Source organism: Solanum lycopersicum, chromosome 1 (genome assembly GCF_036512215.1).
Source record: "Solanum lycopersicum chromosome 1, SLM_r2.1".
Taxonomy (NCBI): Eukaryota; Viridiplantae; Streptophyta; class Magnoliopsida; order Solanales; family Solanaceae; genus Solanum; species Solanum lycopersicum.
The window spans coordinates 47,400,670-47,419,822 of NC_090800.1; the positions used below are offsets into that span (position 1 = coordinate 47,400,670).

Genomic DNA, 19,153 nt, shown 5'->3' on the forward strand with positions numbered 1-19,153 from the left:
ACGCATTAGATAATGACTTGATATGCTGTAAAAGAATAATGCTTCATTGATGGAAAGATGATGATCCATTGATATAATGATGACGATCTATTGATAGGATAATGCTACTACATGATAAGAAGATGATGTTTCGTTGATAGGATGATGATTCATCATTGACGAGAATGCCCCCAGATAAGCTTTGTTGACACCTACATTTCCCGTCATAATGGCACTACAATTATAATACACCTCAATTGTTTAAAACATCCATACTTCTCTTCTTGGTAACAAATTCTTGCATGAACTTTTCATAGCCCAGCATTTAGAACAACTCTTCCACCAAAGGATGATTTATAGACAAAGTTTTAAAAAGGAGTGAATTTTATGGTACATTGCATTTTCATACCTTTTCTTCGACCTTACAGGGAACGGTGGGTTAAATTTAGGCAATAGTTTTGCACGCATCGAAGAACAAGAAAACCCCTCATTTGATGTTTTTATCTCATCGATGGTAACTTTCTCAATTACTTCATCAATCTTATTAGGTCTTTCATTGTTCAATCCTACGACAAACCCATCCATATCAATGGCATGATTTTTCTCTTAACTATATTTTTCTTGGTCATTAATTGCTACATCACTACCTACGACTTTACCACTCCCATTCAACATTGCTATGCATTTGTCCTGATTACTCTGCAAAATAACTAAAATAACATTAGCAAGATTTTCTTGTTGTTTTGAATTTAATTGCATTGAAAGTTGGATGATTTGTGATTCAAGTTTCTTTACAAATGTTGAGTGAGAGGTCACCGTATTATTTCAATATGAGAAGTTGTAACAACCCACAAGTACGCCCTAGAGGCTAGAGAATTCTTGAGTCGCCACACGGCGTACTTGACCTCTCGGAGGTCTTGTACAAGCCTCTTAGACATCATTCATTGCATATATACCAAAAGTAGAACGAAATTAAAGTTTTTTCTTCAAAACATAATGTGAAATCAATTAATAAAACTTCTAACATATGTCGCAAAAACCATAAATGAATAAAAGATTACAGATATTTTGGGTCAAAGCCCATAAAAGTCTAAAACAGTTAATATTATAAGACAATATAGCGGTGGTTGTCCTCGGATGCTATGAGGACTCACCAATCTTCAATCCTTGACAAGCCTTGGAAACGCTGCCATTTAAGCAACTCAATATATTTAAGACATTGGATTAAAATGTAGGCAAAATATGCGTTAGTACGAATTGTACCAAGTATGGAAACTATATACAAACATAAGATATCTCAAAGGGTTAGTCAACAATAAACATAATCATAAGAGATAAAGTCATAACCATAACATGAATATCATATGCATAATAAAACATCATAAATCCTATAAGAGTTCATACTTAAATCATTGTCATTCTTATTCAAACGAAATGCATCACAAGCCACCTCCAAGTATACTTGTGCAAGGTTAAGGTAACATCCCATGCTACTACCAAATCTAAGTAACTCTCTTTAGTCATTATTGATCATAATCCACTCTCATAATAAAGACCTAACTTCTTTATGTCATATGAGAACTATGCCCCTTGGCTACCTTAAAGCACACTTGTGCAATGCACGTGAAGCATCCCATTCCATTTGATTTAAAGAGTCTCTAGTAAACTTATTTCATATTGACAAGGACCTATCATCTTATGACAATGATGTCATGGAAAACAACCATTGTATATCTTGAAGTCACCCTATTCCATTTCATTTAAAGAGTCCCTAGTAGACTTATTTCATATTGACACAGAACTATCATCTTATGTCAATCATGTCATGCAAAGCAATCATATCTACTACCCAATATAAACATACATGACATAAGGGTTATGTCATAGGTATATTCAAGTCATACTTGTTCCATCTATCGATGGCATCCCATACTACCGTCCATACTAAGTACTTCTCTAGACTAACCTAATCCAAGCTAACTTATATTTCACCATGAAAAACTCATGAAAAAATCACATAATCATCATAGGAACATAATCGAATGCTATCCACTAGATTGGGATCACAATCAAGCCTTACCCACAATGCAATCACAACCCTCTCTAGATTTGGGTTCTTTCCATTAAAATTAAGGAAAACTAGGGGACTTTATGGATTGAAGAATACATGAATGAAAAATCTTCATATACCTTAGATAAGAGTCTTAAAGTCAGCTTGATTCCTTGGTGAATTTCGTCCTAAGAGCTTCCTATCTATTTCTCATCTTTTTCAATGGTGTTCTTGAGAGAATTTTGGGTGAGGGAGAGGTTTTGATTTGGAGTCTACGTTATAAATGAATATTGTACTGCTTTAATTCACTTCAAATCCCTTTCATAACCTCAAATAATTAATTCCTAAAGTACCCAAAATAACCCTGCACTTATTGGACCATTTAACCAATTCTAATTTTACTTAAAAACAACGCGACCAAATCTCTAATTCTTGATTTTGGAATTTATTATGAGACAAAATGGTTCATGTTGTCCCCGTGTCGCAGGGAAACTTTTTCCCCTTTGAGTGTTGCAGGCGCGACCCGCAGCACCCTCCAGAATCTTGGCTTCCGACAGCTTTCTTGGCCAATGTTTGGGTCTTGTAAGGTGACCCTTAGGGTGGCCCTGGGGTATCGTACTCGAACGTTTTGACTCCTTACATTTGAGTATATGTGTAGGAACCCTCTACATTGAATTTCACCCTCATGTTATATCCAAAACTCCACTGAAAAGCCCTACTACAGAGTAGTTCAACTAGGCTAGCTTCCGACCGTCTAGGTAAACCTTGGATGTTTCACTTCAAAACTCTTTCAAAATCAATACACTGAATCTTAACAGTATAATTAGTCATTTTAAGACCTTATAATATAATGACACACACATGTTAATTTCTATCTTTACCTTATTCATTTTTGGGTGTTAGAATATCTCCCACTTCGGAAACATTCATCCTCGAATGACACCTTACATTAACATCTCTTTAAAGGACCAATTCTAGACTAGAAGCCTATAGTAAATGCAATATACCTAAATGCACATACCCAAATCAAGGAAACAATTCAATTCCAAGCTAAATCATAACTACACATAATCATTTAAAGGCCTTATGAAAAAGGCTCCTTATCTCCCACTTGTGAATAAGCCACACTTGTCTTTCTAACTTCAGTTCATCATAATTAAGAGCAGAAAAATCAGCGAAGAAGATCAAAATCGTAGGATATTCTTGAAATTTTCGTAAATCATTGAAGAAAAAGATATTGGAAAGGGACATAATGAGATCACTGGGGATCACCCTTAGATCGGAGAGCATAAAACCTATTCTTGGCTTGAGGAACAATTTCCACATTATTAGAAGCAACTTGATCTCCTTCTCGCACACTGTCCTTTGCCTTAGGACAATCCTTCATCATGTGGCCATTCTCACCACACCCATAGCAACCATCTCTACCAGTCAAACACATACCTCATGTTTCTTACCACCCTTAGGGCAAGTAGGTCAAGAATACTCATTGATCTTCTCTTGAGGTCTAGGGTTAGACACCCTCTAATACTCATACCTAGAGGCGTTAGAATAACCTTGCCTCAAAAAGTTTTGTTGCTTCATAGAACGACCATGTCCATCGGATCCATCCTTGTGAATCCTATTTCTCTTTTTATCCTTCTTAATTTTGGACTCTTCTAGTTTTTGAGCAAACACCATGAGTTCGGAGATATCCATGTCATCAAAAAGCATTGGCATACGACACTCTTCTTCCACTAGTATGGACACCTTCGTCATGAACCTATTAATCAAGTCTCTAGGGTTTGCTACCAAGCTTGGGGAATACTTAGACAAAAGAGTGAATTTCAAATCATAATCTTTAACAGTCATATCACCTTGCTTGAGGTTTATGAATTCCCCCAACTTACCCTCCCTCAATTCCCTAGGGAAGAACCTATCAAGGAAATACGACTAAAAAGTCTTCCACTCTATGGTTTCATCCCCTACCGAACTAGAATCTTTTGATTGTTCATACCACATTTGTGCCACATTTTTCAATTGGTAAGCGGCTAGATCCACTTTTTCCTTGAAGTCAATCCCAAAATAGCAAGAGTCTTAAAAATCTCATCTATGAACCCATTTGGATCTTTGTCCACCTTGGAACCACTAAATTACGTAGGGTTCATCCTAAAAAACTCTCTAATCCTAAAGGCATTCATTCCCCCACAGGGTTTGCCACCATTTACCTATTGGATTGGGCCGTCAAGGCTTGAGCCAACAAGTTTATAGAAGTCCTAAAATCCTCTAGAGAAACATTCCCCACTTGTGGATCACTAGGAACTCGAGGAGGAGCTTGACCTCCTTGGGGGGAGGAGCCTATTGATTTTCAATTCAATCTCCTTCCCTTTTAAAATTAGCCCAAGTGTAGCCATAACCTACAAAATCATAGGCAAATATTAGAAAAGGGTCTACTAAAGAAAAAATCTATGGCACGACTTGAAGAATGAAGAAGTGGAACTTTCCTTAGCATCCCATAGCCTCCTACACATAGCTATGTCACGACTCACACATATAAATAACACTCTATTAGACGTGATTTTGAGAAATCCTATGACCATTTCATAAATTTCTGCTCTTATACAAAGTTTGTAATGACCCACAGTTACACCCTGGAAGTTAGAGCACTCTTGAGTCGCAACACAGCGTACTTGACCTCTCGGAGGTCTTGTACAAGCCCCTTATAAATCATTCATTGCAAATATTTGAATAGTAGCACAGAGTTATAACTTTTTCTTTAAAACATAATGCGGAATCATTTCATAAACTTATAACATATGTCTCAAAAACCATCAATGGCAACATTATTGCAAAAGTCATAGGTCAAAGCCCATAAATGTCTAACATAGAAAAGAACATAAAAGACAACATAGTGGTGGTTGTCCTCGGATACTATGAGGACTTACCAATCTTCATTCCTTGACAAGCCTTGGAAACTCTACCGCTCAAGAAAATCAATCTCTTTAAGACCCTACATTGGATTAAAATGTAGGCAAAATATGCATTAGTATGAATTGTACTAAGTATGGAACTATCATACCAACATAAGATATCTCAGAGGGTTAGTTAACAATAGACATAATCATAAGATATAAAGAAATAAGCATAACATGAATATCATAGGCATAATAAAACATCATAAATCATATAAAAGTTAATATTTAAATCATTGTCCTTCTTATTCAAATGAACTACATCACAAGCCACCTCCAAGTATAACTGTGAAAGACTAAGGTAGCATCCCATACTACTACCACGCTAAGTACCCCTCTTTTGTAATTCTTGATCATAATCCACTATAATAATTATCAACGAACTACTTCATGTGATATATATGCACTATGACCCTAGGCCACCTCAAAGAAAAGTTATGCAATATATGTAAAACATCCCATTCTACCTCACACAAAAAGTATATCTCGAAGTCACTCTATTCCAATTCATTTCAGGAGTCTCTAGTAGACTTATTTCATATTGACAAGGAACTTTCATCTTATGTCAATCATGTCATGGAAAGAAACCATAGCTACTACCCAATGTAAACGTACATCACATAGGGGTCATGTCCTAGGTAGCTTCAAGTCATACTTGTTCCATGTATGGATGGCATCCCATACTACCATCAATACTAAGTACATATCTAGACTAACCTAATTAAAAATAACTTATATTGCACTCTTGTCTATTAAGCTTAATCGTACCAACATAATAGACCTACTATCATGGAAACCATATCAAGATACCAACTAAGGTTACAATGAAGGATACACAAGTACCAACCTAACTACCATGCAACTAATCATGTATATGAAAGCTTATCATAGGGGATCATGAATCCTCAACCTTAAGATATCATGAGAAGCCTATCTCAACCTATTTCATGGAATACACCTTACATGCAAGTTAAGCTAATCATTAGGAGAGTATAGGCCTTTCCCCTAAAGCTATCATGAAATGGTGTTGGCGAAACCAAGTCATGCTATCATGATCAAGCGTACTAGAAACACAAGACCAATCTAATCACGGGAGAGCTTGCGTCCTCCAACCCAGGCTATCATAAAGTTCATCATTTAAGCTATCATGAGATCCAACATCTCAAGCTATCATCAGACCTAGAATCTCAACCTATATCACCTTGGCCTTATCTTACCAAGTCAATTATACAATAAAAGGTTATTCAATCAAGCGATTGTAGTTTACCATGCTTTGATTCATTTTAGGTCCTTGAGCCAACCTAGAATCGGTCTTTGTGAGAGAACTTACTTCCCCTAAAGTGTCTATACCTAAGTGTAAAATAATAAAGGAAACATCACCATACTTCCTTTATAATGAATTTACCCCCAAAGCCCTAAAGCCAATGAAATACCATCCCTATAATTGATTATAAACTTCAATGTATCGGGATCCATGTCCAATTATAAGCTTGCTTCATTCAATTAAATCATTAGATGATCAATCTAGTCATACTTGACCACACAGGTTCAATTCAAACTTTTTAGGTCAAGATCATATTTAATCAATTAGGCCTAGTTCAATTCTTATCTAGGTGATTCAATCATGATCAAATATCCCACAATACAATTGAATGAAGAAGATCAACCTAGAACCTTTATCTTGCTCTAATGGACTAAAACCTCCATCATCACCTTCAACATCAAAAACTACAATTCACCATGAAAACCTTGTGAAAACATTACATAATAATAATATGAACATAATTGATTGATACCCACTATATTGGGATGACAAACAAGCCTCACCCACAATGCCATCACAACCCATCTAGATTGGGGTTCTTTGGATTAATAATTTAGGAAAACTAGGGGGATTTATTCCATGGTGAATTTACTCCTATCCATATTAGAGCCTTAAACACTGATTGATTCGTTGGTGAATTTTCTCCTAAGAGCTGCCTCCAATTTCTCTTTTTCTTCAATGGTGCTCTTGAGAGAATTTTGGTGAAGGAGAGGTTTTAATTTGGAGTCTAGGGTATAAATGGCTATTGTAATGCTTAAATACACTTCAAACCCCTAAAATAACCTCTAGTAATTAATCCCTAAAGTACCCAAAAGACCCATGCACTTATTGCACCATTTAAGCAATTCTAATTTGACCTAAAACGACTTGACCAAATATGGGAAGTTACCGCACGTCGCGGGGTCACCTCTAATTCTTGGTTCTGGAATATATTTTAAGATGGAATGGTTTGTATTTTCCTCGCGTCGGAGGGAAACTATTTTCCCTTTGAGTGTTGCAGGCGCGGCGCGCAGCAGACTCCATATCTTGGCTGCCTGACAGCTTTCTTGGCCAACGTTTGGGTCCTCTTTGTGGACCCTTAGGTTGGTCTCCGGGATGTAATACATGAACGATTTGACCATTTACATGTCATTGTATATGTAATAAATCTCAATACTCAATTTAACCCTCATGCTATACTCCAAAACCCTATTGAAAAATCCTGCTACACACAAGTTCAACTATGCAACGTCCAAGTTGTCCTTGGACCTTTCACTTCTAAACTCTTCCAAACTCAACACAATGACTCTTAACATTTTAATTAGTCATTTTAATACCTCATAAGTACATAAGTCCACCTTGTTTTCTTGCACTTCATCTGGTTCTTCAACTTTGTTTAGAAGACGAGTAAGGATATCCTTAGTTCAAAAGATTTTGGTATTATTATTCAATATTGGACTATGATAAAGTTTACATAACAATCATTATCATTATCTACACTCCTCTTATATGTGTCCCTATCGAATTTATCTTGATCTTGATCTCTCCATCCATCCTCACAAATTATATTCTAACCTTGATTCGATCGGCATTAAAATGATCAAATGATAACCCCTATTAGTCTTGATGCAAAATGAGCCTTTTCATTTTCAAATTTTGCATCAATTGGATTTATAGCCTCACAACCACCCCCATGACATGCTTTGTTAAAAATGCCATTTGAATCATCATTTTCCCCATGTTTTCATCATGTTCTTGATTTTTATTCAACTTGTCTTTGGTCAGACCAAGATTTAGAGGATACACTCTATCATTCCTTGTATACAATGCATGATTAATTTTTATTATTTTGTAGACCAATATTGAAGCCACATAAAAAGTGCGAATCAGTTGATCAGGTATACCTTTGTTTATTGTGTCAAGGATGTTGTATAAATAATGCAAGAGAACGATATCCGACAACCCATGACTTGGAAATTGGAGCATCAACTTTTAAAATGTCAACCATGTCGCATGGATAGCTTCACCATCAATTCACTGGAAGTTCTTGTTATTATCCCTCAACTTAACCCTCTTATAAGGAGAGAAGGACTTTAATAAAACACCTCTCTGAGCTACTTCCAAGACGTAATCGAATCCCTTGGTAGTGCAGTCAACCATTTTATTGCTTTACCCATTAGAGAAAAGGGAAATTAATGTACTCGGACAAACTCTTGAGTGATGTTCTTGGAGAAAAATGACCCACACACATCCATGAAGTTTAAGATGTGGTCATGAGGGTCCTTATGAGAAAGTCCACTGAAGAGACTCTTCATTTGCAACAACTACAACAATGTTTTGGTCACATGAAATACCACATTTCCCACAGTTGGAGAAAATTAAATAGCAACCGCAATTCTGAACGGATCCTCATTGACATCATGCATATTCCTGATGTCATCATTGTTTCAAAGTTGGGTGGCGTTACTTCTATTTACACTCATTTATTCACCTATTACATAGAATCCAACAAGAGAAAAAATAAGATAATTCAACTATAATAAAATTAGTTCATCAATACACTTCAATAAAAGAATTCTAAACACCACTCCCAAGCAGCAACACCATTTTTACAATGCTCAACTACACTCCATCAAATTCTAAATGTAGGCGGTCGCTGAAAACTATAAATCCAACTAAGAGTTAGGGTCGATCCCACAAAGAGTGATAGGGTAAAGAAACCAATTAACCAGTAAAAATGTGACCTATTCATTTGTATAAGTAAAGACTCCCAACAATAAAATAAACCACAAATTAATGATTAATATCAAATGGGGGAGGGGGTGGATTCGGTAATTAATTTAAGAAAAAGATTAAGTTAACAAGTAGATATTTGAATCTCAATGGGTAGGCTAGGTTTTGAGTAAAATATCCATTTATCAATGAATTATTGCATGTCAAGTGGATACTTTCGACCCTTAACAAGCATACAATAACCAAACAACAAAATTGCTTAATTAATCCTCACTTTCAAGTTGGATTTGTAAAGATGCAATCAAACCCACATTCTCAAGCAACATTTTAAAGATAAAATCAAACCTCATTGACCTATAGTGCCTCACAAAAGATAAAGTAGCACAGGGATCTAGCAAGCCATACCCTTCATTAGAAAGACTTGTAACATACCATTCACTACTTTCGTGGATCTCTCTTAGTCACCTCGGGTTTAGTGGGCATAGAAGAAGTTTTGCTTTGGAGCATTGGAGTTTGAACCTCTAGGAGGGGCTTGCTTGCCCTCTATTACTTGAACCTTAAGCATTAGATGACCTCTCATCTCGTGACCACTCTTTCCACAACTAAAGCAACAGTCCATTACAAAAAGGAACTTAGCATCATATTTTCTTCCACACTTCACACTAATAGGCCTATTCACATAAGAACCACTACCAATACCTCCTCGAGGTTTGATTTAACATTTCAAAGTCTGTTCATCAAATTCTAAGTGTTAACGATCTCTAGTAAGTACAAAATCATACTAAATGAGTCGGCGTTGAATCTCACAGGGAGGCGGTGCATATTTAAGATTTAATAGGAAAGTGTGAACATGCTTAAATCAATCAGACGAATATAAATTATCGAACTAAAATATAATTCAAATAATGGGTGAAACAAATTTCAATTTGGGGATTTGGTTTGAAATTATCAACTATAAAAGCAACAAATAATACGAAACAATAATAATCAGATGAATTCTTGGGATGTTCTTTGATTATAGGCTATTATAGTCAAATGGGTAAATTTAAATTGTTAGCAAGTTGCTAAATATTAGTGAGTAATCTACACTACAGAGGACGTAAAATTTCTCTCAAACAATTTACCCCCAATCAAGTCGATTTCTCTCGAATATCAACTAGCATGCAAATATGAACAACCTACACTTTACCTCATTCACTCTCCCGAGCTGAATGTGTGGAAAAGAGTTTACGATTCACTCTCTTGAGCTAAAACCATGACAAGCCAATACCCACATACTATCAATCAATATTTTTAGTTTTAAAAGCTCTCTTTCAATCAATCCAAAAACACAAGGGTAAAACTACATTTGCAACTATAATTCTTTAATTAAATCGTAATTAATGATTGAACTCACTTCTAAATAGAACTTAAACTACCAATTAGGAACACCCATAAAGTAAATCAGCCCATACTCAAATAATTACACCCCAAGAACTGGGGTTTAGCTAGACATCATAAAAGATAAAAATTATTGCCGTACTGAGTTTCTATCAAGTAGGTTACATTGATTTAGTCTTTACAAAGTTCTAAATCAAAGAATCCTAAAGACCCATTTCCAATTTCTCAAGAGTGAAAAACTTCAATTCTTCAAAGCTAAAGAAAAATCTAGAGAAAACTTCTCTCACAGTTCAAAACTTGATTAAAAAATCTATATAATGATAAATAAATACTAAACTAAATATTCAAAAATGTATTTGTAGTCTCCAAATATTTACAGGGAAGAGCTACTAGGCATGAAAAGTCGTCTCACTGATCCACCCGGTTATCTATACCTTGCATCGGTGATCCTCCGACTTGTTTTTTCTATCACCAACTTGATTATTTCTTTCGAGGCTTGGCACACTACAACATTACGTGGTCAAGCATTTTTTTAGCAACTCATTAAGTGAACTTGGTGATCACTATGCTTGTTTTTCTTTATTTTTCCACTTTGCTTCATTCCTTTATGTACATTAGTGTCTTCAATGCATATACCTAGAGATCAAGGGTTTTACGTCAAATATTGAAACAAAATAAACATTTTAGGAGACTAAATCTATATAATTAAAGCCCTAATGAATCCAAATCACGTACTCATCAACACCCCCAATTTAAGGTTTTTCTTGTCGACAAATAAAACTTAAGTTAATTAGTTCAAAAAGAATATCTCAAATAGTTCTACATAAGACTCAATCATAAATGCACACAACAAGACTCAACTTACTCATGCAATGACATATTTTGCACTCAAAGGTTCAAGCAATGACTCACCATTATCGAAGATTCTCAATTTCACAATACTTGCTTCAAATGTAAGCTCAAGCTCAAGAAAGGTACTGAAATTCCCTCATACAAAGATGATTCAACATTTACAAAAAATGTTTCAACACTTTATAGTTCCAGAATCACATACAACTCTCACACTCACAAAGATAAGCATACACATGGCTTCACACATAGGTTTTCCTTTCTATTCCAAACAATACTCGCTTCAGCTCTCTCAAGATCAAAAAGTTATTTTCAAGCCTTGTAACAGGGCTTAGTGTAAAGGTATGATTAGTTAGGCTCACTAGCTTCTATCCTCATGAAATGTGGTATGAGCATCACTTTTTTTTACTTTACTTCAACATTCTCATTCATGCTCAAAATTTACCCCATTATTTACTTTTCATGGAATACTGGACACCCCATTTTTTTGAAACATTCAAAACCTTATTCACAACTTTTCATTCTATTTTTTTCTTCTATTCTCTCTCTTTTCAATCATGGAGGGGTTTTATTTTTATCAAACCGTAGATCAAAGGAGATTTCTTCACACTTCTTGTTTTATCTTCTCTTTTAAGCACCCCCAACGTAGTTTTTTGGCCTAAGTTATCTATTTAGACAATCCACAATTCGTGAGGATTATGGGTTAATAGATAAACAAAGGTAATAATTGCATTAAATTTCTTCTAAGAAATGGGTAGGATCAAAGGGCGTTTAATCAAAGTTCACACACTTACAAAGTTGGCCATAAAAGAGGTACAATGTTAAATTGTTTCACTCTTTAAATTTTTGTCATAAGATAATTTCAAGAGTTTGCATCAATTAGTTAACCCAACCAACGAGACAAATTCAAGGTGTCATCACACATGATTCACGGTAAGCTCATCAGACAAAGCATTTGCACCAATATCAAATAAGACTCCACACTTTTGCTAGTATGAAATGTTCATAATAAGAGATTCAATTCGATAATCACCTAGTCACAACAAGATGCAAAATGTTCAAATATTATTGATGCAACTTCTTTTGCCTCATCAAAGTCGCACATTCATATTTGTTCGATAAAGATCACTATTCAAGTCATCAGTATTGGACATAACCGATGCTCAATTTTTTACAAAAACAACCACAATTAGATACAAAAGAGGTGGCAAATTTTTTTAGAAGAGCCCAAAAAACCATTTGCAATATGAGCAAGGAGTCAAAATCTCAAACATTCACAAAACTGTGCCAACATATAATTTATATAAAAAACACAATATATAAAAAAAATTCATGATCACAAGCGGTAAATATGGAAATACCTCACCCCACCACACGTAAAATTTTTTTTCCTAAAATATAACAGAATATGAAAAATCAATAGAAGTGAAAGAGAGAGAAGTAAAATGAGTCCTGTCTACACAGTCCCTCCATATGTCGAGGCATAAGTGCCCGGTGCAACACCCTAATCTCCGGAACAAGAGTCCTGGGTATCAATAACATAAGATCTGTACATGGTGGTGTCTGCAAAATAATTTTGCATGACTGTATCTATCATTGCCTCCTCAACCTCTGTCTGGCCCTCATAAGTGGCCTCCTCATCGACGCCAAGCTACTCTTTATTAGTCCATGTCGTGGACTCTGCAGAAGATACCTCATCAAATCAAAACTCATCTTAAGTGGTAGGCAGAGGTACATATATATCAACAAACATATTAGGGATCTCCACAGTCCCAAAAATGATAGAAATGTCTATTGACTTCAGATGGTCCACATCCTTTCTAAGCTCGACAATTGCGGCTTTTAGAGTCATCACCTCATCAGTGGCCCCATAGCCTCACTTACACACCTATGCATGCCACAATGGAATTAATATTCGTACATATGGGTGTCACAACATCAACAAAGGAATCTTGATGATGCCAGGAATGGTGGCCTCTTACCTGGAGACATGCATATCAGCATAATGGGCTAGCTTCCCCATCCATAGTTATGAAACTTGGGTGGGTGGAGGTCCTCCAAACATAGGAGGCAGGGGAGTTGTATAGAAATTAGGATTAACAGAAGGCGAAATACTAGATATACCTGAAGGCCCAGTGTTCGGAGTAGGAAAAGGGGATTTTGTAGGTAATGAATTTGTATCGACAAATAGGGTTGCTCCATTGGGGCTGCCCTCTTCTTCTCTACTTCATCGTTCAAGTATTCCGCCTCAATCCTCTGGATGTTGGTAGAAGATGTTGGAATCACTTCCACATCCTTCTTCTCATCATGAAGCACCCAAGCCCATCTACATAACTTTGTGATCAACATCGTAAAAGGAAGAGAATTATTATGTTGTTTGGCCCTCATGGCCATCTCATATTGAATAATTATATGCATATTTATGTACTCTCGTTTGATGATCAATCCAAGACACTCCTATTTTGTGTGGTTAGGATGGACTCATTTTGGGTTGGGATAATAGTTTGGTTGATAAAGCCAAACCAGTAACTCGCTTCTATATTGACGTCTATCTTTTCTATCGGAGCCCCTATATCCAACCACCAAGGAGTACCAATACATATGAGAGGATCTGTCCAGCTTTTCATTTTCTCCAACGACATAGTCTTGATATTGTACTGGTAGTCATCTGCAATACTTCCAGTGCATTCTAAGAGATCATTTATTTTAGTACTCTCACAAAACACTTGCTTCTGACAAACACACAATCATACGTCTTGAATTAGCAACCTAGTTCTTCATTTGTGACACTAGAACTTCATACGTGGTATAGAATTCTCGGACCCAACAAAGAATATAGAAACCTCAAGGTTTTATGAAGATCTCAAGCTTATGGGCCTTTAATGTGTGCAAAATTTCAGTGTAGCGATCTAGCATCCGTAAATAGATATTATCTTCTCCTCGATAATGGACCTCAAGCCCTCAGTCTTCAATTTGTTTATAGACCAGGGAGGAGGACCCGTGCAGGTGGTGTTGGGACCATAACATATGCTTGAGCAGGAGGAGGAACATGAGTCTATGGAACCCTCATCCTAGAAGGATGATTAATCCTCTAGGAGTGCAGTTTAGCACTCCATGCTTTCAATATATATTCATCTTCGGGCTCAGAAGTTGCATCCTGAAGGTCATGGTGCTCATACTCAGTCTCACAAGTAGTTAGGTGAGTCACATAGACTCTGTCACTATCAAAGCTGACCTCTGGTGATGCAAGAGCATGTGCCTTGCCCTTCCCTTTTTCCTTTCCACATGTGGTGGGAATTTTCATAGACTTTGCCTTTGATCCAGTTGGATCCTCATTCATTGTGATTCCTTATCCCTGTTGCGCGGTGTCATGTCTCCACATAAAACTTTTTGTGTAGCCATATCAGCAAAAACATCATAGGAATTTGAATAATTTCAGGAATTATCATAGAAATCATATTAAAGACAGACTCGCAGAATCGTGTGAGTCGCCGAATCACTTGGTGAACTCAGGCTTCTAACAGAGAGCTACATATCCAAAAGCATCAAAAACCAAGAAAATAAAGGCAATCAAGGGTTGTTTGATGAACCATTGAGTTGTTAAGTGAACTCGACCATGCTTGCTAAATTTCCGAGCTTACATACTTTCGTACATGACTTCCTAAGTCAACCCCTCACCCTTTGAATATAAAATCAAAGCATACACCTATTGGACTGACACTCATTAGACCCATGCCACCGGTGTACTAGAGTTTCCCTGGTTTGACCAAAATTAGTCTTTTCAAGATTTAAGCCCTTAAGAATAACGTCAAATGCTCCATCATCAGGAAAAGTATGTCATTTAGAACAATTATGGGTTACTCAATTTTCATGTGACTAGACCCAATAAAAATTAAGCACAACCCAACAATTTAGATCAATTTTAAAGCATGAAACTTGGGAAATCATTAATTAAGCATTTTATGCAGATCATTGAAATTAAAACAGGTACCCAAACAGACAAATACGAATTGAGAAAGGCCCAACACTTATTACTAAGAACAAAAACAATTGCAAATGAGTAAAACCAATAAATACGAGTTTAGGTTTGGAAAACCAACCTTTAATGACAAATATACAATTTGAAAAGCTATGAGACAAGGATTTCCAACTCCAATCACTAAATTGAAGGCTAGGAAACGAAAAAAAGATGAAAATATAGAAAAATATAGTGTGAGTATGATCTTATGAAGTTTGAAAGTGAGGGAATGTGAAAAACTATGAAATTTTAAATCATTGGCCTTTATAAACCGTATAGTTCTCTCCCTTTTGGCGACACTTATTTTTCTCTCCAAACTACTCGGTGACAAACCAAGTTTTATAGGATCTCTAGTTAATGCGGGGTTCAAACAATGAATTAAGTCATGATTGCAGACATGTTCAGTGAAAAACTGATTTTCTCCTCGGCTCACCCATTTTACAAAGTCAAACCTTAGAATTTCTTGAGTCCAATGATGGTCCAAGTTGAGAGCACCAACTATTATTGCGAGTCGCCGACTAGGACTTTGCTTGCCAAACTGCCCTTTTCAAACCCATTTTACATTCCAACCTGCAAAATCAACACACAATTATTTCAAACACAAAAATCAAGCTATAAAACATGGGTTTCCTCTGAAAAAGTGCCTTACTTAACGCCGTGGCACGACGCAAGTCCTTACTCAATTTTGATTCATGGGGTTTTACCAAGTGTCACTTGGTAGTCCCTAATTTTTTATGGGAAGTGAAGAAATAATATATGACACACTTAGGTCTCCTGTAGCTGAATAGATATGAAATAAGAAGTAGGCATTTGATTCGACATTAAGACATTCTCTTTTATCTCATTCAACACTTTGTCATGTTCTTTCACTTTGTGGAGAATGAGTGAGAGTATCTTTTCTACTTTTCCACCATTGTACTCCTTGTACTTTATACTCTCATGATTTGGGAATGTATCACTCTGTTCTATTTGTATGGTACCTCCAGTTCCATAATCATTTTGGCCAAGAGATCTAACCAAGTGAACAGTGTGGTCAAATCTCTGGTCCTTCTGTGTCTCTTTCTGGGTCTTAGTCATGTGATCAAGGATTTGGGATTCCATTACATAGAGTTGTCGTATTAGTCCACGTGGAGAAATTTGATCAGTCAATCCTCTATTCTTAGAGTAAGACCTCAATAGAGACATTCAATAGTATCTTATCTGAAATTCCATGAGTTATCCGTTGCAACAACATTTCCTTTAATCTTAGCCACAACTCATGAATAGTCTCACCTTTTAAATTTCTTGACAGTCAGGATGTTATCCTTGAGAATCATAAATTTCAAAGGAGGGTGATCCATTGGGTCACTATTTCCACACGATATTCTCATTTCCTCTTATCAATAACCAATATGAAAACCAAAGAAAAAAATTAAGTACATTCAACTATGACTAAAAAGAACAATATTCAACTTAACCAAAGAATCTCTAACACCACTCCCTGGAAGCGGCGCCATTTTGATATAACGTTTCAAAGACACTTCATCAAATATTAAGTGTCAACGATCAAAAGTCAGTATAAAATACAACTAAATGAGTTGGGGTCGCGAATCCCAAAGAGAGAAGTATATGTTTATGATTCAATATAAAAGTGTGAACATGGTCAAATAAGTTACTTAATAGAAGTTATCGAATAAAACATAATTCAAATAAGAGGTGGCACGAATGTCAATAGGGGGATTTATTTCGAAACTTATCAACACTAAAAGAAGAAAACAATATGAAATAACAATAATAGATGGGATCTTGGGATGTGATTAGATTATAGGCTAATAAAATGGGTGATTGCAATTGTTAGATTATAGAAATATTAATGACTACGCTACACTATAGAGGAGGTACACTTTGTCTTAAACAATTTACTGCAAAACAAGTTAATTTTTCTCGAGCATCAAGAAGCATGCAAAATAAGAATAGACAATGCTTAGTCCATTCACTCTCTCAAGATCAATATGTGGAAAAGAGTTTAGTATAAACTCTTTCGAGCTAAGCCCATGAAAACTTTATACCCACAAACAAACGATCAATAATCTTAGTTTTAAAACCTCTCTCTCGAGCAAACAAAAACAAAAGGGTAGAACTGCATTTGCAACTACAATTCTTAAATTGAACTCAGTGAAAAATAGCATTTAAACTAACAACTAGAAATATCCATAAACTAAATAAGTCCATAATTACAAAATCATACCTAAGAATTGAGTTTTATCTAGACATCATAAAATTATAAAAAAATTATTATAAATTGAGTTTCCATCAACTGAGTAAGATCGATATCGTCTTTACAGATGTCCAAATCAAAGAATCTCAAAGACCCACTTCCAATTTTTCAAAAGTGATTTTTTTTAATTCTTCCGAGTAAAACAAAAACAATAGTAAACTTTTCTCATAGTTCAAACTTAATTCAAAAATCAATGTAATGATACATATATACAAAACTCAATGTTCAAAAATATATTATAGTCACCAAAAATGTGCAGCAAAGAGACACTCGACGTGATAAGTCAAGATTAACAATCCATTCGGGATCCGCCCTCCGGACAATTTCATCGCAATTTACTATTGGCCTTCAGCATCATCAAGGTCTATAACTTTGGGAGATCCAACACTACATTGTGGAACCACGTGGTGATCAACCAACTTGGTTGTTTCATTCGAGGCTTGGCACACTTGAACTTGTTGTGGTTGAAATAAGACTTAACCAACATGAGACCATGTGAGATATACATGATCCCCCCAGTGTTAGCCACACAAAAAATTGGTGTCCTACTTGCCTAAGGCAGAACCATACTCTTAGCTTAGGTGGATCCAATAGCTAAATACGTATGGGGACACATATGTTATGAGATAAGGAGATTACTTCTAGAAATCCACACTCAAGTATAATAAAAGGTTTCTATATCACGAGACATACATTTGGAACCAGGACTCAAATAGTGTAAAAGGATCCTATTTGGAAGCCGAACTTAACTAGAGTAAAAGCTTCGATCTCATATACAATATCCACTCGGTGCTAAACATTAATTCTCACGGAGTACATACTAAGTCTTTGTCATGACCGGAGTCTAGACCCTCGACGAGACCGGCATCGTTGCCCTCTAAGAGGTCGTAGACAAGCCTACATACGTCATACTTATTTCATCTAGGTTAATTTTTGCAGAAAATTTTAACTTTTTGTTTTCTTATTTCATGCTAAACATTTTAAATTTAACATCATAGGCGTTCAAAATCAACCATCTAATATAAAGATAATCAAATGAAAGAAAAAGTTCATAATTGCATTAAACATATTCTTGACAAAACGGCACCAATAAAAATCTGAAATGAAAGTGGAAATAAATACTGGTAGAACATGCTCCACTAGCTATAGCCTACATGTAAGCTAGATAATAATGGTAGACGTCCTCGAACGCATGAGGTCTACCATGTTTGGATGAAAGCTCCATGTCCGGATAGGTGCAACGTCAACCTGTAAGCTCTAGCATCCACCTGTGCCTGCACCTAAAAATATAGAGTTGTATGGGATTAGTACACACTTGTACTAAGTATGGGATATGCAAGTACACACCAAGGACATGCATGAGTAAGAATAGCTCTTTACTAACAACATGACTTATCAAAAGTCAAGTCAGTAGACTTGCCAAATTTGGATTAGGAAAGTTAGTGGACCTGCCAAATTTGGATTAGGAAAGTCACGGGACTTGCCAAATTGGATTAGGAATGTTATTCCATGAGAGTAACATGCATCATCATACGTATCATATTGCACACAACACATAACATCTTACACATAACACATAACATATTGCATATAATACATAACATATTGCGTATAACACATAAAATATTTCATA

General features: G+C 35.8%; 1 protein-coding gene across 1 annotated transcript; it reads right to left on the reverse strand.

Moving 5' to 3' along the window:
- Positions 1–3,287: 3,287 nt before the first annotated feature.
- On the reverse strand, positions 3,288–3,880 carry LOC104647245 (uncharacterized). Its single transcript, XM_010322239.1, has 2 exons — positions 3,567–3,880; positions 3,288–3,453 (listed from the first exon to the last, which is right to left on the reverse strand). Exons 1-2 carry the CDS (start codon positions 3,878–3,880, stop codon positions 3,288–3,290), a joined length of 480 nt encoding a protein of 159 aa, XP_010320541.1.
- Positions 3,881–19,153: the final 15,273 nt, after the last annotated feature.

Excerpts from the sequence above, each read along its gene's own strand:
- LOC104647245 (XM_010322239.1), bottom strand. The coding sequence starts at position 3,880 with ATGACTGTTAAAGATTATGATTTGAAATTCACTCTTTTGTCTAAGTAT. Across the intron at positions 3,454-3,566 it reads GGTTATTCTAACGCCTCTAG|AGATGGTTGCTATGGGTGTG; the intron begins GTATGAGTATTA and ends TTTGACTGGTAG.